The 21954-nt window shown below is 39.9% G+C and overlaps 1 protein-coding gene across 6 annotated transcripts in view; it reads left to right on the forward strand.

The window, feature by feature from the left end:
• Nucleotides 1-21954, forward strand: part of spire1b (spire-type actin nucleation factor 1b) — a 79847-nt gene that overhangs the window by 35980 nt on the left and 21913 nt on the right. For 5 of the 6 annotated variants that reach the window (XM_032517766.1, XM_032517768.1, XM_032517769.1 and 2 more), the window contains exons 7-8: nucleotides 891-977; nucleotides 1891-2020. In XM_032517766.1, coding sequence (XP_032373657.1) covers nucleotides 891-977; nucleotides 1891-2020 — 217 coding nt within the window. Of the gene's footprint in view, nucleotides 1-890; nucleotides 978-1890; nucleotides 2021-2582; nucleotides 2625-21954 lie in introns of all 6 variants that reach the window. The other variant, XM_032517767.1, reaches the window with a different exon arrangement.

The following is a 21954-nucleotide window of genomic DNA, read 5'->3' on the forward strand; positions in this document are numbered from 1 at the left end:
CTTTGGGGGTCGTGGGCTGAAAGTTTTGGGAACCCCTGGATTAAACTGTCGTCATCTGTTTTGCTCGCTTCAGGCTGTATCAGATACACCGATGTGATTGGTGCAGCTCGCCTCTGGCCCGGCTACATCAGATACACCGATGTGATTGGTGCAACTCAGCTACAAGGGCATAGTTAATGAGCAGCATTACTCGCTGCCAGAGTAACTCGCTAAGCAAATTCACATTGTGCTCTCGTGAGGATTTCCAGGGTAAAGTGATGCCACATGCTCGCTGCACTGGGAAAATAACTGCAGGAGGGGCTGATGCTGTTTTTGGATAACATTGTAGTGCTTGACTTTGATTTGGTGATAAAAAAAAGGTTGTTCTGACAACCTACAAATCGTATCATACAGACTTAGACTTAAGAAAAAAAAATCATGTTTTGTAGGATTCCCATGAAAATCCCAAAAACAATTCTATATTTTTATTTTAATATTTTTCAATGAAAATGAGAATGATGAAAACATTCAAAGACATAACCTTGGGTTCTGAGAAGATGTTCTTTAAGACATTATACAGACATAACAATTTATCAAATAACTCCAAAAAAATAATTATAATGATTGACTAATTGATCATGAAAATAATCATTTGTCACAACCTTAGCTGATAGCTTATGGTCCTTGATTTATGTCACAACAGGTCATTTTACAACTTATTGGACTTCATTACCTTTTTTGTGTAATGTGGTATGAGATTTTTAACTTTTCCACATCATCCACACCTTCTGCAACAAGCAGGCTCCATGAGCTAGATTTACACGAGGGTAAGATGAGTAAGGAATCCAGCAAGCCATTGCCGTTTTTATGTCACTGTGTAAATTTTTTAAAATCCGGTTCTGTTGTTTCAGATAAATGGAGACATTCCACCCAGGTTAAAGAAGAGCGCTCATGAAGCCATCCTGGAGTTCATCAGGTCCAGACCACCTCTCAAACCTGTAAGTACAACTTGAAGGCAGGGTTGGCATTGTTGCAAAGCTAGCAAGATTTGAAAGCAGCAACTCCTCAGGGCTCCGTCTAACATTTCCTGAATACAACAAATCCCTTCTGACAGACGTCCAATAGAAAGATGGCAACCATCACTTTGGAGTCTCTCTTTCCCCCCCAGCCAAATAACTCCAGTTTGTCCTCTGGTTGTATCTGGAGCCTTTTTGGACACCGCTTTTTCACCTTCAGTCTCCTTTCTTTCTATCGTTGCAAGAAACCATGGCAGTGGTCGTTGAGTTTTCTCCTCCATTCTCAAGTAGATATTCAAAGACGCTTGTGAAGTTTGTTCTGACATTTTACAGGAAGTCCTACTTTTGGTCAGACTCAGAACAAGGGTAAAAGGATTGATTGTAAAAACACGTTCATTTGGAAAGCTGTAGGCGGCTTGCGCGGCTCACCCTGATGTACAATGTTGATTTACCTGACCCAGTCACCTGAGAAGTGTTAAGGGCCGAGTATTAAAGCCAAATGTTTGTAACATTCATTTTAACAATGTCAGGTAAAACAAGGCTTGGACCCAAAAATGCAGAGTAGATTAATTTTATTAAACAAAAGACGTACGGTGTAAGGTGTCCTGAGGAAGGAAGGCAACCAAAAGCGAACGTTTAATATCAAAACATGATTTTAAAAAATCATGTCAACAATCATTTTTAATAGCTTAGTATTATGCACTTAAAAGGTATGTATAAAGGCTTCAGGTCGCCCATGTGTTTGTAATCCCAGTTTAGCTTGATTTTATACAACATATTGTTGGATTCATATTAAAACTGAAGTAGGTAATACAATTTCTCTGACACCATCATATACTGTGTTAAAATATAATATACCACCATCTATATTTTACCCATCATCGCCCTGTTCTAGGTGGCGGCTCGTAAGCTGAAGCCACAGACCCAGCTTCCTCCGACGCTGCATGAACGCATCTTGGAGGAAATCAAATCGGAGAGGAAACTACGGCCGGTGTCGCCTGGTGAGGTCCGCAGGGGAAGGCTGGGTAAGGCAACTCGCCATTTCTTGGTCCCTGTTGTTGTAATTTTGACATGTCGCGCATACACACATGCACACTCTCGAGCACATGAAAACATACTTCACTCTGAAATGGAGTTTTGAAGCTGAAGTATGGATAATGCATGCACCTGCTGGGATGAAAGACACTTTACTAACTATTGTTTTGTACCTCTGTTCTTTGCTGTTGCTGTTGTTGCCTAACTTTTTATACTTGAGTTGCAACCAATGCCTATTATTGTTTTTTGACAATACTTCTTGCAATATAGTGGAAACTTTTACATGAATAATAATGCTAAGTGTCTGCATTTCCTTTAAAACTAACATCGCTAAAACCACAGTAATCTCTCACCATTGGCTGTGGCTTATTTTCAAATCCTATTATCTCCCATCATGTAAGTGGTTCTACTTCAGTGGTCTAAAACTAGACAATAAGCGTGCTATACCTCTGCAGATCACATTCTTTAGTGTTTCACAGTAAGTCTTGTCTTATGTGAACCTCCTTATCCCAAGCAGTAACCGTCCGATGCCATGACTGTTTCTCGTTGCAGTAATTCGGCCACTTAGCATGTCTTTCAGTTTTGATGCATCAGGTAAAGTCTACCTCGCTGCTTCTCTGGCTTCTCATCTCTTTCTGTTTCCCTCCCTGCTGTGGCTGCTCATCTGCTTTCCCAGCCTGCACACAATGCACACACACACGCATCAAACACACTGTGTCAGCAGCACACTGCACTCACATTTATTGTCATGCTTTAGTAGTTGGTGATGGTTGGCTGTGGTCTTTGTGTGTGTGTATGTGTGTGTGTGTATGTTGGGGGGGGGGGACATGGTGTTGTGGGACGCTGGTCAGTAGGAGGACACTGATGAGAGCAAACTAACGAGCGACCCATTGACTTTCAATTTCAATGATTTTCAATTTTCAAAAATACCAATCCGCCACAAGTATGTCAGAATCAGAATCAGAACCAGAATCAGCTTTATTCGCCAGGTATGAGGACACATACGGCCATATAAAGTTGTACAGTTTAATATTCCCATTTTCTTGAGTGTCACGTACTGTCCAATATGATACCTCTGCCGCCTGTGTGTTCGCTGCATTGCCATGCCAGTGCCAAGGAAGTCCTTCGTCTGGGTGCTTGTATTTGGAATGTGATTGGGAGTGAATCGTAGGGAGGAAGTCCTTCCACTCGGACGCCATTTTTGTCTCAACAGTTCTTGCATCTCCATCAAAAGCCTGTGGCCGAGAGATTTAAAAGGATGTCTCTGATTTGCTGTAAAAAAAAGAAATTTGATTGGCAGATCCACAGTATGCTTGAGGTGTAAGCGAGCTGTCCACGTGCTCAGGGACCACGGCAACAAAACCCACCCTGTCCACCACTGAGTTTCACCGCCGCCATTTTGACATTTATATGAATTGAAGTTTCATCCATTCATATCCAATGTGTAGACTTTATAATTGTGTACATAGTAGCTGAAGAAGCCGAAAGAGAGTGAGTGACGAGTTCTAGATCCCTGAGGTCCGCTCAGAGGGCCGGTACTTCCCTCCCTTTCGGATTAGAAGGACTGGGTCTGCGGTTTTAGGCGAGCCCTCTTGTGGCCAGGACAGGCTGTGCTTGCCGGAGGCGATCATTCGAGATGGACTTCTTTGCAGTCTACACACACCTCCCATGCTGGCCCATCCTCGTCAGCTCGGAGGGGAGAGCCGCCCAGTTCTTCATGACTTTAGAGAGCCGTGCTCGAAAGACCTACATGGAAGGAGGCAACAGCAGCGACGTTTAATTTAGTAATATATTGTTATTTCTGTGAATTTGTGTTTCAGTTTGGTGAGTTTGACCAATTGTTTAAACTCCAAGAAGTTGTAAGCTAAAGGGCCAGCTAAACTTGAAAGAGATATCCATATCCATTACCAGCATACACCACCACATATAATATCAACATATACTATATATACTTGTATATAGAAAATATACATACACCTACTATATACACATGGAAATACCCATATATACATATATACAAGTATATATCCAATATATATATACATTACACACACACATACATATACACACACACCCATTTATAAATAATCCTACTTTTATACTGGTATATATATATATACACAGTATATACAGGTATATAAGCTATATATATGCTTAAATAATGCCAAGCCATGCTGACAAACTGTTGTAAATGGGAATAAATGTCATTTTGTTTCAAGGGTAAGCTTAGTGATGCTAAGATACAACATTTGCAATTATTTATGAATAAAAAAAGTATAAAATCATTCCTTTGAAACCATGTATTCATGCTATTTCAATACACATTTATGACAAAATGATAAGTAGGATTTTTTCTTTTTTTGTCCATTTCTGAGAGTTTTCAAATTACTGTAATGTTAACAAATTCTAGAAAAATATTTGTGAAATATACACTAATGTTAGTAACTAATTTTTAATACTACCTTATTAAACATGGTAACAAATTAGCATCTGTTGGTCATACTAACACGATTTTGAGTTATGCTATATTAATAAATATAATACATTATAAACGGTTTGGTAATTTGATTTTTTTTTTCTCCTCTGTACAACATACCTGAATGGATCAGCCCAATGTTTGGTAGAGGCCTGTATTAAAAATTTTTCTTTTTCAGTATAATGAGAAAATACTACGAGTGAGGCCATTTTTTCGTAAGGTTGTTCTGCATTTGTTGTGATTATGAGCATACTGTTTGTTCTTTTGTTTTGATTCGCAGGATTTTGGAACTTTTTCATGTGTATTTCAGTGTGTGTTTTGATCTATGGGAGCGCTACTACCATTATCCACAACAATACAGGAGAGTTGCATTACATTAGAAATACAATTTCTCTCTACGGGATATGGTCTTAGTGGATGCTGTGGCGCCTCGGCTTCCGGGAGAATTGTTTCAGACTTTGCGGCAGCAGCTCTGCTCAGAGGGCTTTTCCGCGATCCTGTAGGATGCCCCTGTTGTTTACTAACTTTCAAAGGGGGAGACGTCGGGGCCCTTCTGCTGTGACGACCGGTCCCGGCCCGCCTCCCGAGCTGGCCCCGAACCTGGCCTCCGACCACTGAGTCCCTGTACGGCAGCCATGCCATCTCACCTCTCCCTGGGGAAGTGTTGGTCAGCAATGGATAGATGGGCAAGCTGAATAGGTTTGGATGGCAACCGACCTCTGTCGAGAGAGGAAGACTAGAATGTGACTGAGAGAAGCATACTGATTAGGAGAAAGAATCCTGCGTGAGGGGGGGGTAAATTATAGGGCATATATATATAATTTTTGTTTTTCATTATGAAGCACGCATGTCCTCACTGCAAGATCAGAGGTAAGGCGTTTAGGTTGTGTTCGGTAAAACATTTCACAAACATACTTCCATAGCAGGCTGGGTATCATCAATCATTGTCCTGCAACGTGTGATTCTGATTAACAAGGTCCCGATTACGCTACACCTATTTGGTTTGATCATCAACAGGTTAGAGAAATTGATGTTTTAATATCAATTTTTCTTGGATATAAAGGAGTTTTTTCAGAGAGTTTTATGCGATAAAGTATACAAGCAAGAAGCAACCCTTAATGATTTTTCTTTCTATAGAATACACCAGGTACATGACAATACATCCACTGGTGAAAAGGCTTATATTAAAAGATTCAATTTTCGAGTTATTAAAGATGCCCTGCCACACAAAATGTTTTAAATGCATTGTTGAAAATATGTTAGGGATCCTTTGAAATTGTGTTACTGTGTGAAGTGGAAGATGAACTGCTACCTTCTACTGTCAGCTCTAGCCATAGGAAATAAAAATCCACTTAAAAAGCGGTCAGTCTGATGTCCTGGTGCTCATGTCCATGTTCATTACTATTCATTACTGCGGTAAAGGACGTGATAGCCAGGCTCTCATTGCTACGTTAGCCATCCGAGTCAAGCAGCTTAGACTCATTGACCCCGCATGAGAACTAGCCAGCAAACTGGAGTGATCTTCCCTGAGCCTTTCTATACTAACGCAAGAATGGTATCAAAACAAGTACTAAGGTATTTTTTCCCAGAAAAGATGTCACAGAGCCATCGTAGAATCTCCGACATTACTAAAAGTAGTGAACTACGTGTGGCGGGCACCTTTAAGCGATGTCAGATTCACTAAAGCAAAGATCAGTTTAATTGGAAATTGATTATTTACCCACTCCTTAGAACATTTTCGAAACATTGTAACGATAAAGAAGATATCTTTGAAGAGCTATCAGCATATGATGCTTTGATTGCAATAACTGATCTACAAGATCACAGTAAGTCTAAAAACATGGATCTTTAAAAGTGGGTCCGGACCCTGGTCACTCAGAGTCAATGCAGGGGGGCCTCCAAATTATGTTTATAAATTTTTTTCTTAAAAAAAAGTCTAAGCTTGAATCCAACAATTCTAAGCAAATATAGATGAAGGTAGGCTCTAAGGTGCCACATGTACGTTAACACGTAAACATGGTTTATAAAGTCCATGCCAACACATTCCTAGCTAGTTTAAGCTTTGATTATATTGCAAAAAAAGGTCTGTATAGAGGCTTTATGCCAACCCTACATGTTAGTGTGTGGGCCATTGAATATGCAACTGAATTTTTATCCAACATATGTAAGGGGGGTGCTGTCAGTTAAGGTTCATGCTGCAGGGCAGTGATTACTAACCTTTTTGCAGCATGTGCACAACAGGCCTGCTAATGAGGAAAAAGAGAGAGCATCGGTGAAGGGATAATGAGAACAAAGTCAACGTTTCATTTAAAATACAAAAGGACAACAGACATCATGTAAGGTGGTTACTTTTTGCAAAACTGACAGAGTAGGACCAGGTGAAAAAGGAAACCTTTGGTTCGACAACAGAAGCAAGCTGCAAAAAAGAAAGAGATAAGAGCACGTTAGAATAAAGAGAAATCCCATTGACAATGTATTAAGTTGAAGTCGAAGAAAGATGTACAGTATGCGCATTTCCATATGATGTCAAGAACAGTGCCCCAACTCCATTCATAAAGGGTGTGTACAACGGACTTATAACACAACGCATTATGTAATACAATGCATTATGATAATCTACCGCATTTTGTATAAAACCCTGAATGCAACATGGGATACATCTATGGACAGTATTTACCATTGAACGTATACTACTAATACTACTAATACTAATATTATGTTTATATACTATAATTAATACTAATCTACTGAAACAAATAGTACTTTTTCAAATTAGTTTTGAGTCCCATCAATTGCTCAGAATTTATAAAATAAACATGTCTTGTTCTGAAAAAATGATTGAGGGGCAGCCATTGTGTTGGTGATTAATAATCCACCAAATTCCATTTTTCGTAAAAAAAAGTGCAACCCCCGCATTTCGTAGACCGTGCATTAGTAATTTAATTTTTATTTAATTTACATATTGTGTTTCTTACAAAATGGGGCAGATTATTACATAATGCAGGTGTTATCTACTAATGAATGAATTATTTATTTATTTGGGGACATTTCCTGTCTTAGCAGTACCAGAGTTAGTCTAAAGCTAATATTCATCTGAAGTCCCGGGCAGGAACAGAGAATAACATCTCCATTAGTCTAATGCATGTGTATTTACATTTGACATTTTATTACATGATACATGATAGATAGATAAATACACTTTATTGTCCCAGAGGAAAATCTGGACCAGTGCTGACAATCTGTTGCTTCAAAACATACACATGTACAGAAAAATAAAATCAATATAAAATAAACTCACCATAAATGAGATCACAAGCGTCCTAGGACACAACAGAGAGAACACACATGACAGCACAGACAACCACAAATCCCTTGGAGTTAACGTAATACTTAAATGCACAAGTGCAAAAGTGCTGGTGTACTATTACATCATAATTATTTTTACATCACATATACAGGCAAAGAAGTACCTTTCCCTTCTCATGGCGTTGTAGATGTCTTTGTATGCTGGAACTTCTCCAGCTCGGCCTTACCAGCACCTGTTCTGATGTGCATCACCCCTCACCGTCAGAGACAGACACTCCACGGGGAACGAACTCCTCTATTAGAACACCACACACACCACACACACACACAATACACGGTGAGGACCCTGGCCACAGCAATCCAACACACAGGGCTCATTGTCAGTGCAGCCTGTGGGTCCAGAGACCAGACTACCACATTTGGGTGACAGTGTTTTCTGAAGAAAAAGGCAGATTCAGAGAGGGTCATGATGCGTAAAACTGAGGATGAAGAAGACGAGATTGCATCAGCGGTGCCACGCCAGGACAATGATTGTCTCTAAGGCCCCCTCCAACGTGATTAGATTTATTTCCCCATTTTATTTAGTCTGTACTTGCCGTATGTTTCAATCCCTGTAAAGAAACATTTATTCACTTGAGTATAAAAGATGACAAACTGAAAGCTTCAGTGTGTGATCTAGTTTCATTTAGATAGATAGATTTTTATCCCCAAAAATTGAAAATTATGGTGTACAGCAGCACACGTACATTTGGTCACACAACACGAATATAATATAATGAGATACTGTAAAAAATATACTGCATACAGTATACATGAAATAATAATATAAATAATAGGAATAACAATATAAAACAAATATTTAAATATATAAGGATGGGAAAACAAAAATGTGCAACTGCTTAAATAATATGCTAAATTTTGCTAAAATGTAATGAAACCAATTGTGCAGGTTGTCCCTTAGTGCAATATTGTGGTGCGATTGGTGGGTCCTCAAAGAACCAGAGACTGGATCACATCCCTCGAGTCCCTCTCTAAGACCAGAGACTGGATCACATCCCTCGAGTCGTCACTAAGACAAGGAGACGTGATCACACCCTCGATCGTCACTAAGACCAAGAGACTGGATCATCCCTCGAGCGTCACAACCAAGAGAGTACTCCCGTGTACTCAGGCTGGACATCCCTCCAGTCCTCACTAAGACCAAGAGGACGGATCACATCACTCCGGTCCTCACTAAGACCAAGAGACTGGATCACATCTCCAGTTCTGAGTTCTACACTGGCTTACTGTGTCTCAAAGAATTGATTTCAAAGTACTTTTGCTAGTTTATAAATCCCTTAACGTTAGGTCCAAATACATTTCTGATCTGCTACTACACTATGACAACACCAGCCTCTCGGTGGTCTGGGACAGGTCTACTTTCTGTCCCCAAGTCAGAACTAACAGTGAAGCAGCTTTCAGTTTCTATGCTCTCATATCTGGAATAAACTCCCAGAAACCTGCAGATCCGCTGTGACGCTCATTCTGTTAAATCAAGGCTGAAGACTTTCTTTTGATGCGGCCTTTCTTTAAATGACTGCTCATGTTCTTTAATGTTGAATTTCTTTTGCTGCACTGTAACTTTATCTCGAATTGCCCGTGCTGAATGTGCATACAAATAAGCTGCCTGCCTTGCCTTGCCTAAAGTCCCCCGTTAAATACTGTGCTTTCGTGTGTTTTTGAGATTGGATTGGGAAGACAGCTGCTTTGTGTCTGCAACACCTTCTCTTGGTAGTTCACAGCCCTTGGTTATTTTGATTTCTCACACTTTGTTATCCACCAGCGACAATAGAGGATTATTAACCTGCTACAGCAGATTTACATACCTTTTAAATAACCACAGTCACAATACGGTCTGCACGAGCTGCTTGGGTTGTAAAAAGTATCCCTTGGGTGCTCATCACTTGGGGATACTTACAGTTTAACCCTTGTGTTTTCTTTCCATCGACCATGAACTTGTTGTCCTTCCAAGACATTTTTTTGTGTGTTGCTTTTTTCAAAACATTTGGTCACTTACAGTGGGGTTCGAAAGTTTGGGCATCCCCGGGTAAAAAAATTATTAATGTGCATGAAGCCAAGAAAAAAATGGAAAATCTCCAAAGCATCAAATGACAGATTAGACATTCGTGTAATGTCACAAAAAGTGGATTTATTTCCATCATTCAACAGAAACCAAAAATGCCAAACTTTTGGAGACGCCATTTTTTTCTTTGAGTTCGGTTTGTGAACCAAACCAGAGGCATCAGAAGAATTCTAAATATTGCAAAGGATCTTACAGCTATAGTGCCAAATAAACCAAAATATGAATGCAAATAGACATTTTATTATAAATGCATCCACTCATCAGCAAAAAAATCATTTGTTCAAAATGAAATTAACTGACTTTTAGCTGACTCTAACTATCTGGTTTGAGTGTTAAATGTTATCCAAAGCAGTGAAATGACGATTAATACATAAATGATGTTATATATATAGTGCTGTCAATGATTAAAATTTTTAATTGTGATTAATTGCATTACTGTCAGTTAACTCGCAATTTATCGCAATGAATCGCACATTGGACCTATTCTAATGTCCCTTGATTTCTTTTGTCCATATTTTTTCATTTTAATGCTCTTATCCACATGGAAGTGGATCAGCTTGCTTTGTGCAAGTGTTTTTTTATATTGAAAACAACATTGGCATATGTTAGTAGATATACTGTAGATATATATGTTTACTGTAGATATACGTGTGTTCAATTTCACCACTAACTTTCTCACTTGGAGCAATAATCTCTCACACAATGTAACACTGTCCATCAATAAAAGGGGAAAAAAATACTTTGACGAGGGGTCAATGTCTCGTCAATGGAACATTTGGTAACTTTTAAAATGCAATCTTTCCATCCAGAATCTTGCTGGCGCCATTTTTGGCGTCTCAAAACGTAACGGTTACTACCTCTTTGTCCGGCTCGCAGCCCAAACGGTGTGTACGGCATGCCTGTTTCCGGTCTAGCTAGATCCTGTGTGGTGTTGTAGTTTTTCTAACCTTACTAGTGTTGCAACAGCATGTGAAAGAACTACAAAGTTTGCTAGGCACAAACAACGTTAATACTCATGATAAAAGAATTGACGCTGTTAAAATGGGTTTGCGTTAAAACCGTTGAACTGACAGCACTAATATTTATATATATTACTGATATACTAGCTGTACATCACACCTCAGATAAAAACAGTCTGTAATGGCAGCAGCCTGCTCTATAGCTCAGTGATTTCTATTGAGCAGGAAGCGTTAGGAGAGGATGGGCGCAAGAGTTATTACGCCAGGACGGGTTGAGGGAGACTGGCAAACCTTGGCCGCTCTCTTCCTGTGACGTAAACGCCCTGCACAGAGCAAAAACTGCCTTCATCCAAGCCCAACACAAAGCCTCCATAGGTGGGAGCTCTGCAAATGGTGAAGAGTGGGGAAGAAGGGCCGAGAGGAGGAGAGGAGGGGTTCCAGGGACGATAGGAGCTATCATCCCAACGAATGAAAGAAGGTTTCTGCAGTTTGATGAAGTCACACCACGACATAATGTGCGAGCATCACAGTAATTTGGTGATAAAAAAAGGAAGGGTGATATCCGAATAAAGGTGTACATTTATAATAAGGGTACATGAATTCGTGAATGAATTAATTCATGTAGACTTCATGAACTATCAGTTCAAGGATTAATAATATTTCATGAATGACTTAAGGCAGGAACAATACGTTAATATGCTCAATTAAGGTATTTCAGTCATTATAAATTCTGATTTATTAATGATGTTTATGTCTTCTACATTGGAAATCTGTAGTCAAGTGACGGGCTAAACATGGAATTGTAGTGTTATAATCATGAACTAAATGTTACTTCTTTCGTACTCATCATGTTTCAAATAAAGTGTACTGGTCCATCTTTAAAGCTATAGTGTGTAGTTTCTGTCGCCGTGAGGAATTCCTCAGTAATGACAACACCACTGTTGTTGCAGCCAATGAGAAAACCTTCCTCCTCACACAGTTGCTAGTAGCCAAGGAGGACACGGAGGATTAAAAAAACATGATGGACTCTTCAGAGAATTGTCTTCACTTGAGCAACATCGCACTTTCTGTGTGCGTAGTTGCCGACGACGCCATGTCTAAACACAGCCAGAGAGAGGTTGTGTGGAGCTGATAGTCATTATTTTTGTATCAACTCATTTACAATGGCTTGAATGTAACGGACATATTTTTATATAGAAGTTCTGCACTAAAGCTTTAACATGAATAAGATATGATAATGGTGGAATATGCAGCAATCGTCTTTGTGACCCCCTCAAATATAGTCAGACCGTCTATTTAAGCATTTCTTTTTTTTTTATTAAAAATGCAGATTACATAATAATTTGAACCTTTCAGGTGTACAGACAGTAAGAAGAAAAGTTCTTAGGCATTACAGTTTTGACCTATGTTGTTAATAAAGCAACTATAAAATGCATTTGCAGTATACTGAGTTTCTTGTAAATGTTGTGAATTTAGTTTCATTTTGCAACACACTTCTTAAATTTTTTTAGAATTTATTTTTTGGGCTTTCCACCTTTAATTTTCGACAGGACAGCTAGGGTGACAAAGGGGAAGACATGCAGAAATTGTCACGTGGTTGGATTCAAAGCGTCGACCTCTGCGTCGGGATACATCTCAAATGTGCCACCACACTTCTGTAATTCTTAGTACATTTCATTTTACACCACCATCAATCATATTTCTATTATCAATGTTAAAGATGGATCAGGTCAGCACCTTTATTTGAGGGCCACAAATACGATGAACTTATGAGGAAGTAAGTTTGTGAATCATGATTGCAACACTATAATTCATTAGTATTATGTACACTGAATGCATGAAGTCATGCATGATTCATGATAATTCATGGACCCTTATCATACAGTGGACTTTCCCTAAGAGAGGCGGGTAGAGAGATGACAGTGAGCGTGTTGGTGTCAGGAGCTTCCAGGTTTGGATCCAAGGAGGTAACAAGGAGAGTTTGAATGATTCAAGACCAAATACATTTACACAACAAGTAAGCGACGGCGATAATCCGAAACTCTGAAAACAGGGAAACCCCAGGAACATGAGCAAATAAGAGCACTTGGAGACGAGAGTCAGGTATAAGGTCAGCTGAAAGATGAAAGAAATTAGGGAGTAATCAGACTCAATAGGAACCAAAGCTAGACAAAGACACGTGAGACTGAACTCCAATAATACAGGAAACATAGACTGGTAAACTCAGCCCGATCTGCAGAAAACCTGTACATTTTTCTATCCTGCTACTGTTTTAAATCGGGGGACAATCACAACTGGCTACCCACTGGCGCTCTATTGGCGTGATGGCATCATATAATAGATGGCGGCCAACAAAGCGCAGAAGACCTGTTTTAAAAGATTTCAAAGGCAAGTTTTCTCTGAAAACGGAACAGAAACTTGCCCTGGAACAATTCCTACAACAGAAGGATGTGTTTGCCTTACTACCGGCGGCCTCTGCAAGGTTGTCTCCCTTTTTTTACGTGACTGGTCAGAATGTTAATGAATTCCTCCTGCTCTTATTAACAGTTTGAAAAGGATAAAACCCCTCCTGCCCTTTTATTTTCCCCCCAAAACGTTGTGCGGAATAAGTTCCATTTCATCTACTGAGGAGATACTGGATGTGAAAAGATGTCGGGCTCACCAGAGACTTGGAACTCTTTTGGAGGGTGGCTGAAACAGCCGGACGTTGGTCGGGGTTTCCTCTCGATGGAGTGTCTCCTCTGGGTCTGACGCCTTCGGCTGGGGTGTAGAAGAGATGGGCAGGAACATGGGGGAGCTGGTGTTTGTAGAGGAAAGAGAGGCAAAAGGAGAAAAGGAGGCAGCTTAACTGGTTGAGTATAGGCTTATTTGTTAATAAAAGGCTCAAAACCTCTAGGGTTACGTATGTAACCCTTGTTCCCCGGTTTTTTTATTTTTATTTTTTTTTATTAATTCAGGCCAATGCACATTGATGAACCTGCACAACTGTGCACGTAAGAGCCAGATTGTAGCCCAAGGGCTAATTTCCATCTGCAGTCAAATAGGCAGGTGGAGTTACAGTAAAAAAGACATAGGATAGAAGCATTTAGTACATAAATCAAGAAGAAACAAAAAGAAAAGAAGAAAAAAGAGAAAGAAAAAACACAAGTTAGCGGTGATTACATGTTGGTGAGCTCTAAGCCACAGCTTCACCTGGCTCTTAAAGGAGGCCAAAGTGGGATCCCTTATAGTTGGAGGAGGTGTTTTCAATGCACTGCCTTTAATAGATAGGACATTGACTGAAGAGGTTTTTCTAACGACACTATGGAAAACGCTTCTAGCGAGACATAGTGTGTGACCGACGCAGTCCGAGTTCCCCTCGAAGGGGAACCTCTGATACTAACTATCAAATCTCCAAGGAACATGGCTGACGAAGGCTGTGAGATTAAAACTCATTGATTACTGTCAGTGGGGTTTAGCTGAGGCGTTGTAGAAATAATTCCTGACTCACTTTTCTTTCCCAGAGCACTCTCTGGGACGTATCATCCATACAGAGGTAGCCACGCTGGAGCTGCTGGCTGATCTGCGCCCGATAGTCTCATCCTGAATGTATGGAACACACAAACACCTCAACCATGATTTTGCGCTGCCCTAGCAAGATGACTTCACAACACACACACACACGGAGTCATACTGACGTCAGAGTCGGAGCTGTCCAGCTCGCGCGAGGCTAGGAGCCTTCAGGAGCCTTTTCCTCGGAGGGACGGACTGAGATCCAGAGGGTTCTCCCCGGGACACGCTGATCCGTTGGATAGAGACAGAGAGCTGGACGTCCTTGCCCATGTACGGACTAAGTCCTCTGCACAGGCCACACACAAGAGCGAGTCAGACAAAAAGGGGAAAAAGCACTCGGCATGAATCTCAAAACAATTCCTTGTATGATTCTTTGCATCTTGTGTTATTCTTTGTTTTATTGAAGACTATTTTTTGCATTTATTTGACAGGACAGCTGAGAAATGAAAGGGGATAGGGTTCGCCTGCTGCGTCGAGGAGTCAACCTCTATTTAGACCAACTGAGCTATCCGGGAGGTCCAATTTTAAGATTCCATATAAACTTTGGGTTTCTTTCAACCAAATTGAAATAACATGGATGATTCCATGAAACGCTTTCACAAGGGAAATTAAGGATCAGATCTTTACTTTCATTGAATGTGCGTGTTTCATTCAATTTGATAGGTTGTCCCGACTAAACTTTGACATATCTGTGATTATCATTACCTTCATTCAACTAGTCTTAACTAATCGAAATCATTCATAATTATTTGTCAATTATAATAGTAAAATAGGTTTATTTAGCAGAATTCAAAAGTAAGTGTAAAACTAGTGTCACTAAGTTGGTTCTGGTGGTGACTATACTGGAATGGGAAGAAAAAAGTGCCAAAAAATAAGCCAACGTGGAAAAAGCATCAAAAATCGGTTTCAACTCTGACCCCTTCGCAGCATGTCATTCCCTCTCTCTCTCTGCCCTTTCAAGTCGGTATCTGTGCTGTTAAAATAAAGGCCTAAAAAATCCCCTTTCCCTTTAGTAAAAAAAAAGTCAGCATGTCTAAAAAACATACACAAGGTCAATCTATTGGGACTGTAAAAAGGGGAAACAGACTGTTTTCAATAGGGATCAGCCCATACTGTTTTTTCAGGGCCAATCATTTTTCAGGGTGATTATTAGTAGTTAATGAAACCAATAACCGATATTTGTGACCATATGCACTCAAAGTGAAAAGAAAAAACATTTTGAAGTTTCTCTACATGCTTTAAAGGTCCCATGGCATGAAAATTTCCCTTTATGAGGTTTTTAACATTAATATGACATTCCCCCAGCAGCCTATGGTCCCCCAGAGGCTAGAAATGTGACAGGTGAAACTGAGCCCTGGGTATCCTGCTCTGCCTTGAGAAAATAAAGCTCAGATGGGCGATCTGGAATCTTGCTCCTTATGAGGTCATAAGGGGCAGGTTACCTCCATTTTCTCTGCTTTGCCGCCCCGAGTATTGGACCAATAAGGTCTCTATAAAAGAGACTTCAGATACAGTATTAGGGGACCACTAAGTTCTATATAAAGAGATTCAGATACAGTATTAGGGGACCACTACGGTCTTATAAAAGAGACTTCAGATACAGTATTAGGGACCACTAAGGTCTATATAAAAGAGACTTCAGATACGTATTAGGGGACCACTAAGCTATATAAAAGAGACTTCAGTAAAGTATTAGGGACCCTAAGGTCTATATAAAGGACTTAGATACAGTATTAGGGGACACCCGGTCTATATAAAAGAGACTTCAGATACAGTATTAGGGGACCACTAAGTCTATATAAAAGAGACTTCAGATACAGTACTAGGGGACCACTAAGGTCTATATAAAAGAGACTTCAGATACAGTATTAGGGACCCTAAGGTCTATATAAAAGAGACTTCAGATACAGTATTAGGGGACACTAAGGTCTATATAAAAGAGACTTCAGATACAGTATGGGACCACTAAGGTCTAAATAAATGCATCAAAAAGCACCATGTCATGGACCTTTAAGCAATTATTAATCAAACTTAAACTTTAAACATAGTACACACTCGAAAATGAATAAAAAAAACAAAATAGCTTCCTGAAGTTTGCAGGTGTTGCAGACTGCTTAAAACACTAATAACACAATAAACACTCAAACAGCTAATATGGTAATTGCCAAATCGGTACCAGTTATCGGCGAGGTCAATAATTGGTTGATCCCTAGTTTTCAAATCACATCACATGTTTAATGGAAGGTGAAAAGAGCAATGAATCCTACACAGAGGACTGAGGTTGAGACCATCTCAAGCTGATAGAGGTGGGGAAGGGTGAGTTAAGGTGATTTGAGAGGAAGCAGCGGAGCGGGCTGGTGTTACATACAGAGCACGGATGTATCGTTATTTTTCAGGGGGCTGAATCTTTGAAATGAAAGCTCATTCTGCACTGAGAGAGGAGTTGTCGTCCAAAGATAGGAACTGATGATCCACTTAACAAGATGCCTGACACCAGCTGTAAATTCTAGGAGGATGTGATGGGGGGGGGTTAGAAGGAGGAAGTGTGAGAAAAGGGGCGTGGGAGTGCTGATAGGATCTATGGGAGCCCTGAAACATCTCACTTTTCTCCTTTTTTCTTCTTATTGGGGAAAGAATCCACAGAGCTAATCATCCCAGGCTACATTAATTGCTACCTTTGGGTTTAAAAAAATATCTTTGCTACCTCGCGTTCCTCCCGCCCTGGCGTTTCCAACCCCCTAAACCTAAAACACTTCTGACCCGTTTGGTTGGAATCTCCAGGATGTGTTGCAGTCTCAACGGCTGCAAATGGAGACCTTTGGAAACACAATGACGCCCACGTTTGGCAAAATTGGGTCACAACGTTCGTTCTCTGAGACTAAGCTACTAAGTTACCATGTAACTGCCAGCAATGGCGGAGCCTACATGCTGCCACCTGTTCACCCCGGCACGCACATGCCAGTACACTAGGTGTGTCTGAGGTATGGTGTTTGGGGCTTCTTAGTTGAAGATTAGTTTCTTCTACTCGAGGTAAAAAAAAAACGTGCGTGCATGAGATCGCCTTGGCTCAAAACTTAGCTTAAAAACCAAAACGTAGCAATGTAAATGTAGACCATAAACTAACTTTTCTACAACCTAAGAGACTACATCGCCAGGCTTTACTAAATAGAACAAACCAGCCAAAATGAGCCATTATTGTACACTCTACCTATGTGTTGGCTAGGCGATAAGATCAAATTTAAACAGAGCACAGAGTATTTAGTTTACAGCCCAGAGGCAGACAGACAAGGCCGTGGGTTAAGGGTAAACAAGGCCTTCCAAACCACACGGTGCTCATACTTTACCGTCCAGTACGGACAAATCCTGTGGCATACTGCGAGTTTTGCCAAGACCTAAAAGGGGACACCTCCTTTATTAGGATAGCTATAATAAGCTAATATCAGATATTCACCATTATGTGCTGGTCCCAATAATATATCCTGATTAATGCTGTCATTTCGTTGTTATGTGGTTGAATGCAGTGTGTAGTCTAAGGTATTGCAGTGGGCATACATATATATACTTATAGATATATAGATAGTCAGACAGGGACATTGGGAGTGCATTCATATTGGGGGGGGGGGTCACCGGGAAATTTTGAGCGTCAAAGACTTCATTTCTTGCATTCTGATACACTGTTATGAATTATTGTGGAAATACCTTTATTTAGCCCATGCAAAAATTAAAAAACACAGATGAAAATTCTATATATGCCAAAAATATAATGGAAAGTTGTCGTTGCGTGTCCTTGAGCGTTTTTAGTGGGCACATGGAAATCCTGGAGCTTTCTCAGTGGTATACTGCGTATACCTGCGTTTCACGTAGACTACACCACTGGTGAATGAATGAATTTTTTTCATTTGTGATAATGATTTTAACTGAAGCCAAAATGTGCATGAGCATATATAGATTTGAGCGTGGGTATTGTGTGTATGTATTAATTCAAATCCACATGTTGCATATTGTTTGGTCTCATGTTACTGTTGATGTTAAAATTGTTCTTTACGATTTCGGGGGTTATTCCTGCATGAAACTTACTCATTCTTCCAAATGTAAACTAGATCAAAACCTAACATTTAATATTCTAACCTGGACCATTTCTTTTTGTTTTGAAATAAGTTTCAAGATTTGAGGAAACATCCTTATTTGCTTTCTGGATGAAACTTTAATGAGTTGATCTGACTCTATATAAAGTACAAATTAGAGCCAGGACGGGATTAGCTTAGCATAAGCCTGGATACAGGGACTCTGCCAACCAACACCTTTTAAACTTAACTTTTTGTGTATCTTATTTGTTTAATCTGTGTATAAAAAGAAAGGAGAAAGACCAAGTTGTGGTTTAACCGGGAAATATGTGGTAACCATTCTTGGCTGGGTGCAGTGACTTCCTCTAGTCTCTGGGGAAGTTACCGCACTGTTGTTTGCCTTGAAATAGTCCAAAAAACTACTCCTTGACAACTTTTTTCCCCCTTCCAATTCTTTTTGTGTAACTTTGAACAGCACACAAAAAAAATCGCTTTTAAAATGTCGAGCTATCCATAAATTGTTGCTAATGATGTATACTACACTCCAGTTGGACACACCACTCCCTTTTACTACGACAAACAGCAAAATGGACCCAGAAGAGCATAATACATCACCAAGAGTTGGGTTTATATCATTAAAATGGATTTCCCCTCCAAACAGTATTTTCTTGTCCCTGATTAAACCTTAATCATGTTCGTTAAAGTGTCAGTGGGTATGTACCATCTCCCCATAAAATAGAGCACAGTGAGAATCCGACTGGGAACGCTCCATTATGAGGGAAGTCCGTACACACACACACACAACACACACACACACAAATCGGGTAGCATGAATGACAGGTGATAAAGCTTGTGATGTGATGAGAGACACTGGCTTCAGTGGAGGAAAAGTGGAGCAAAGCCTTATTCTGATTGCCTGCCTCTCTGATTTCGCTATTCACTCAGTCAAAAGTGTTTTGTTTATGTATTAATATTATTTATTCAGCTGGTGATTGGAACAGATCACATCTTCTCACAGGCGGATTGGGATTTTTAAAGGGCTTCATTGCTCCTGGTGCTATGAGTTTAGATACTGAACCAATGGCCAGTGACGGTTAAATGATGTAACATATCCAGCTGAGTTTTAATTTCTTTTGTCCGTTTTATCTGCTCAGCACATCACGCTTATGTGGAATTTTGAAGCAAGAGTTATAAAAAGACACTTAAAATCTTGCTTTAGAGGACATTGTTTTGGTGTTATAATCCTATTCAGTGATATAAATGCAACTCTGAATGAGGTATAGCTTATCCTAGCTCTTGTCATTAGACAGGATTATATCCCTTCTGAGAAATGGTCCAGGGATCTCTAAACTCAGGAAAAGTGTCACCTTGCTAAGCGCATCATCTGTCAAATATACTGCTGTGATGTGGTGCATTTACAATGCTGAACACATGCACTACTGAGAGATAATGTACATCATTTAACCGTCACGGCCATTGGTTCAGTATCTAAATCATAGCACCAGGAGCAGTGAGCCCTTTAAAATCCAATCGCCTGTGAGAAGCTGTGATCTGTTCCAATCAGCCAGCTGAGTTTAATCTCTTTCCTTTAGGACAGCCAATGTAATGAGATTCCTTCGTGTCAAAAACCACAGACACTGAGAAGTGTACATGTAACGAACCCTGCCCCATGTTGCCATCATGATAACTATTCTCATTTTTCTTCTAGGTAAGAAGATTCAAAGGGGGAAAAATGTAACACTGCATGCAAATGTGACCTGATTGCTGCAATAAACAGCCTGATATCTGTTATTTTTGCTGAATAAAAACTGACAATCATTGTAATGATCATTGTAACAAATTAAGGCATTAACATAACCCCAAATTGTTCTCAGAATACCTCTCTTACTGGAGTTGGATGCTTTTCTCCCCCTTCATTACTCAAAATATGTTTCTCAGAGACTGAAGTCATAAGATTTGTGTTAATGGTTGATTAATCTCCTCAGCTTTTTTTAATTATGAAGTGGTAATTTTTTTTGTAACATGCTTACCTCCCACATCTAAATAATCTAGGCTGTATTTGTATTTCAAAACACATATGACATCCCCAAACTGTGTCAGTACAGTGTAGAATGTGAGGGAGTAACACACTATTTTTACAAAGAGTATTACTGATGCTGCAAACAAGAAACAGACTACGGGTGGGGGGGGAATCACCAGACGCTCCCGATACGTATCATCCCGATATTATCCCACGATATATTATTGCATTTTAAATATTGCAATATTCTGCAATAATTTATACTTTATACCTTTTTTTCCAACTTTGAATTTTTTGTATTTATGACTTTTCATTAAGACTGACTGTCAACTGGATAACAAAAGAAAGTTTTATGGCTTTTATTGTTTGTGTTTCACAAAAAATGTAACCTGAGTAGGCTGGATAACAAAAATAGAAATCATATAAGGATCTACATAAGAGTGACAGACACCTCATGAAACATGACACTGTCATGAACATGAAGCCTAACTCGACCATAACTTGTCATGACAAAACCGAAACACTGCTAAAAGAAGCGTTATGTCATAAATGTTATGAAACGTGTCATGTCACTCTAAGTAGATACCTTCAAGTAAAGTGTAACCAATTTAAGTAAAATAAACATCAAGAAGGCCAGCAGAGGCTGTACTTCCTGCGCCAGCTCAGGAAGCTCAACCTGCCTAAGGAGCTGCTGGTCCACTTTACTCACCATCATCCAGTCCGTCCTCTGCACGTCCATCACTGTCTGGTTTGGATCTGCCACCATAAAGGACCAGAGCAGACTAAAGGACAGTTAGGACTGCAGAAAGGATCATCGGTGCCAACCTGCCCTCCGTCCATGACTTAACACATCCAGAGTCAGGAAACGGGCAGGAACCATCACTGCAGACCCATCTCACCCCGGACACAACCTGTTCCAGCTTCTCCCTCTGGTAGGCGCTACAGAGCACTGTTCGCCAAAACCAACAGATTCGGAACAGTTTCTACCCACAGGCCATCTCTGATGAACAGCTGACTTCTGACCCACAGTGTCGGTTCAATTTGGTCAATCACACTGTAACAGGTCTATACCACACCTGTATATTCCACTTATTTAGTATTATTTATCATTCCCACTCTCACATCTCACTATTATTTTTATTATTCATCATTCTCATTCCTATTTTCAGAACTGTTCATATGTTCATACTGTTCATACTGTTCATATTGTAATATAATAACTAATACTATCTATCCCAGTACCCTTGCACTATGCACATTTAAATAATTGTATTGATCTCTATTGCACTCATGCCTCTATATTGTCTCGTTTTGTTTAGAGTATGTTATATATTGTGTATATGTTAGTGTGTATATTTCTGTTTTGGTTGATATGTATGTGTAAGCACAGCGTGAGTAACGATGCTCAAAGACAAATTCTCGTAT

This window comes from Etheostoma spectabile, chromosome 6 (assembly GCF_008692095.1).
Source record: "Etheostoma spectabile isolate EspeVRDwgs_2016 chromosome 6, UIUC_Espe_1.0, whole genome shotgun sequence".
NCBI classification, from domain to species: Eukaryota; Metazoa; Chordata; class Actinopteri; order Perciformes; family Percidae; genus Etheostoma; species Etheostoma spectabile.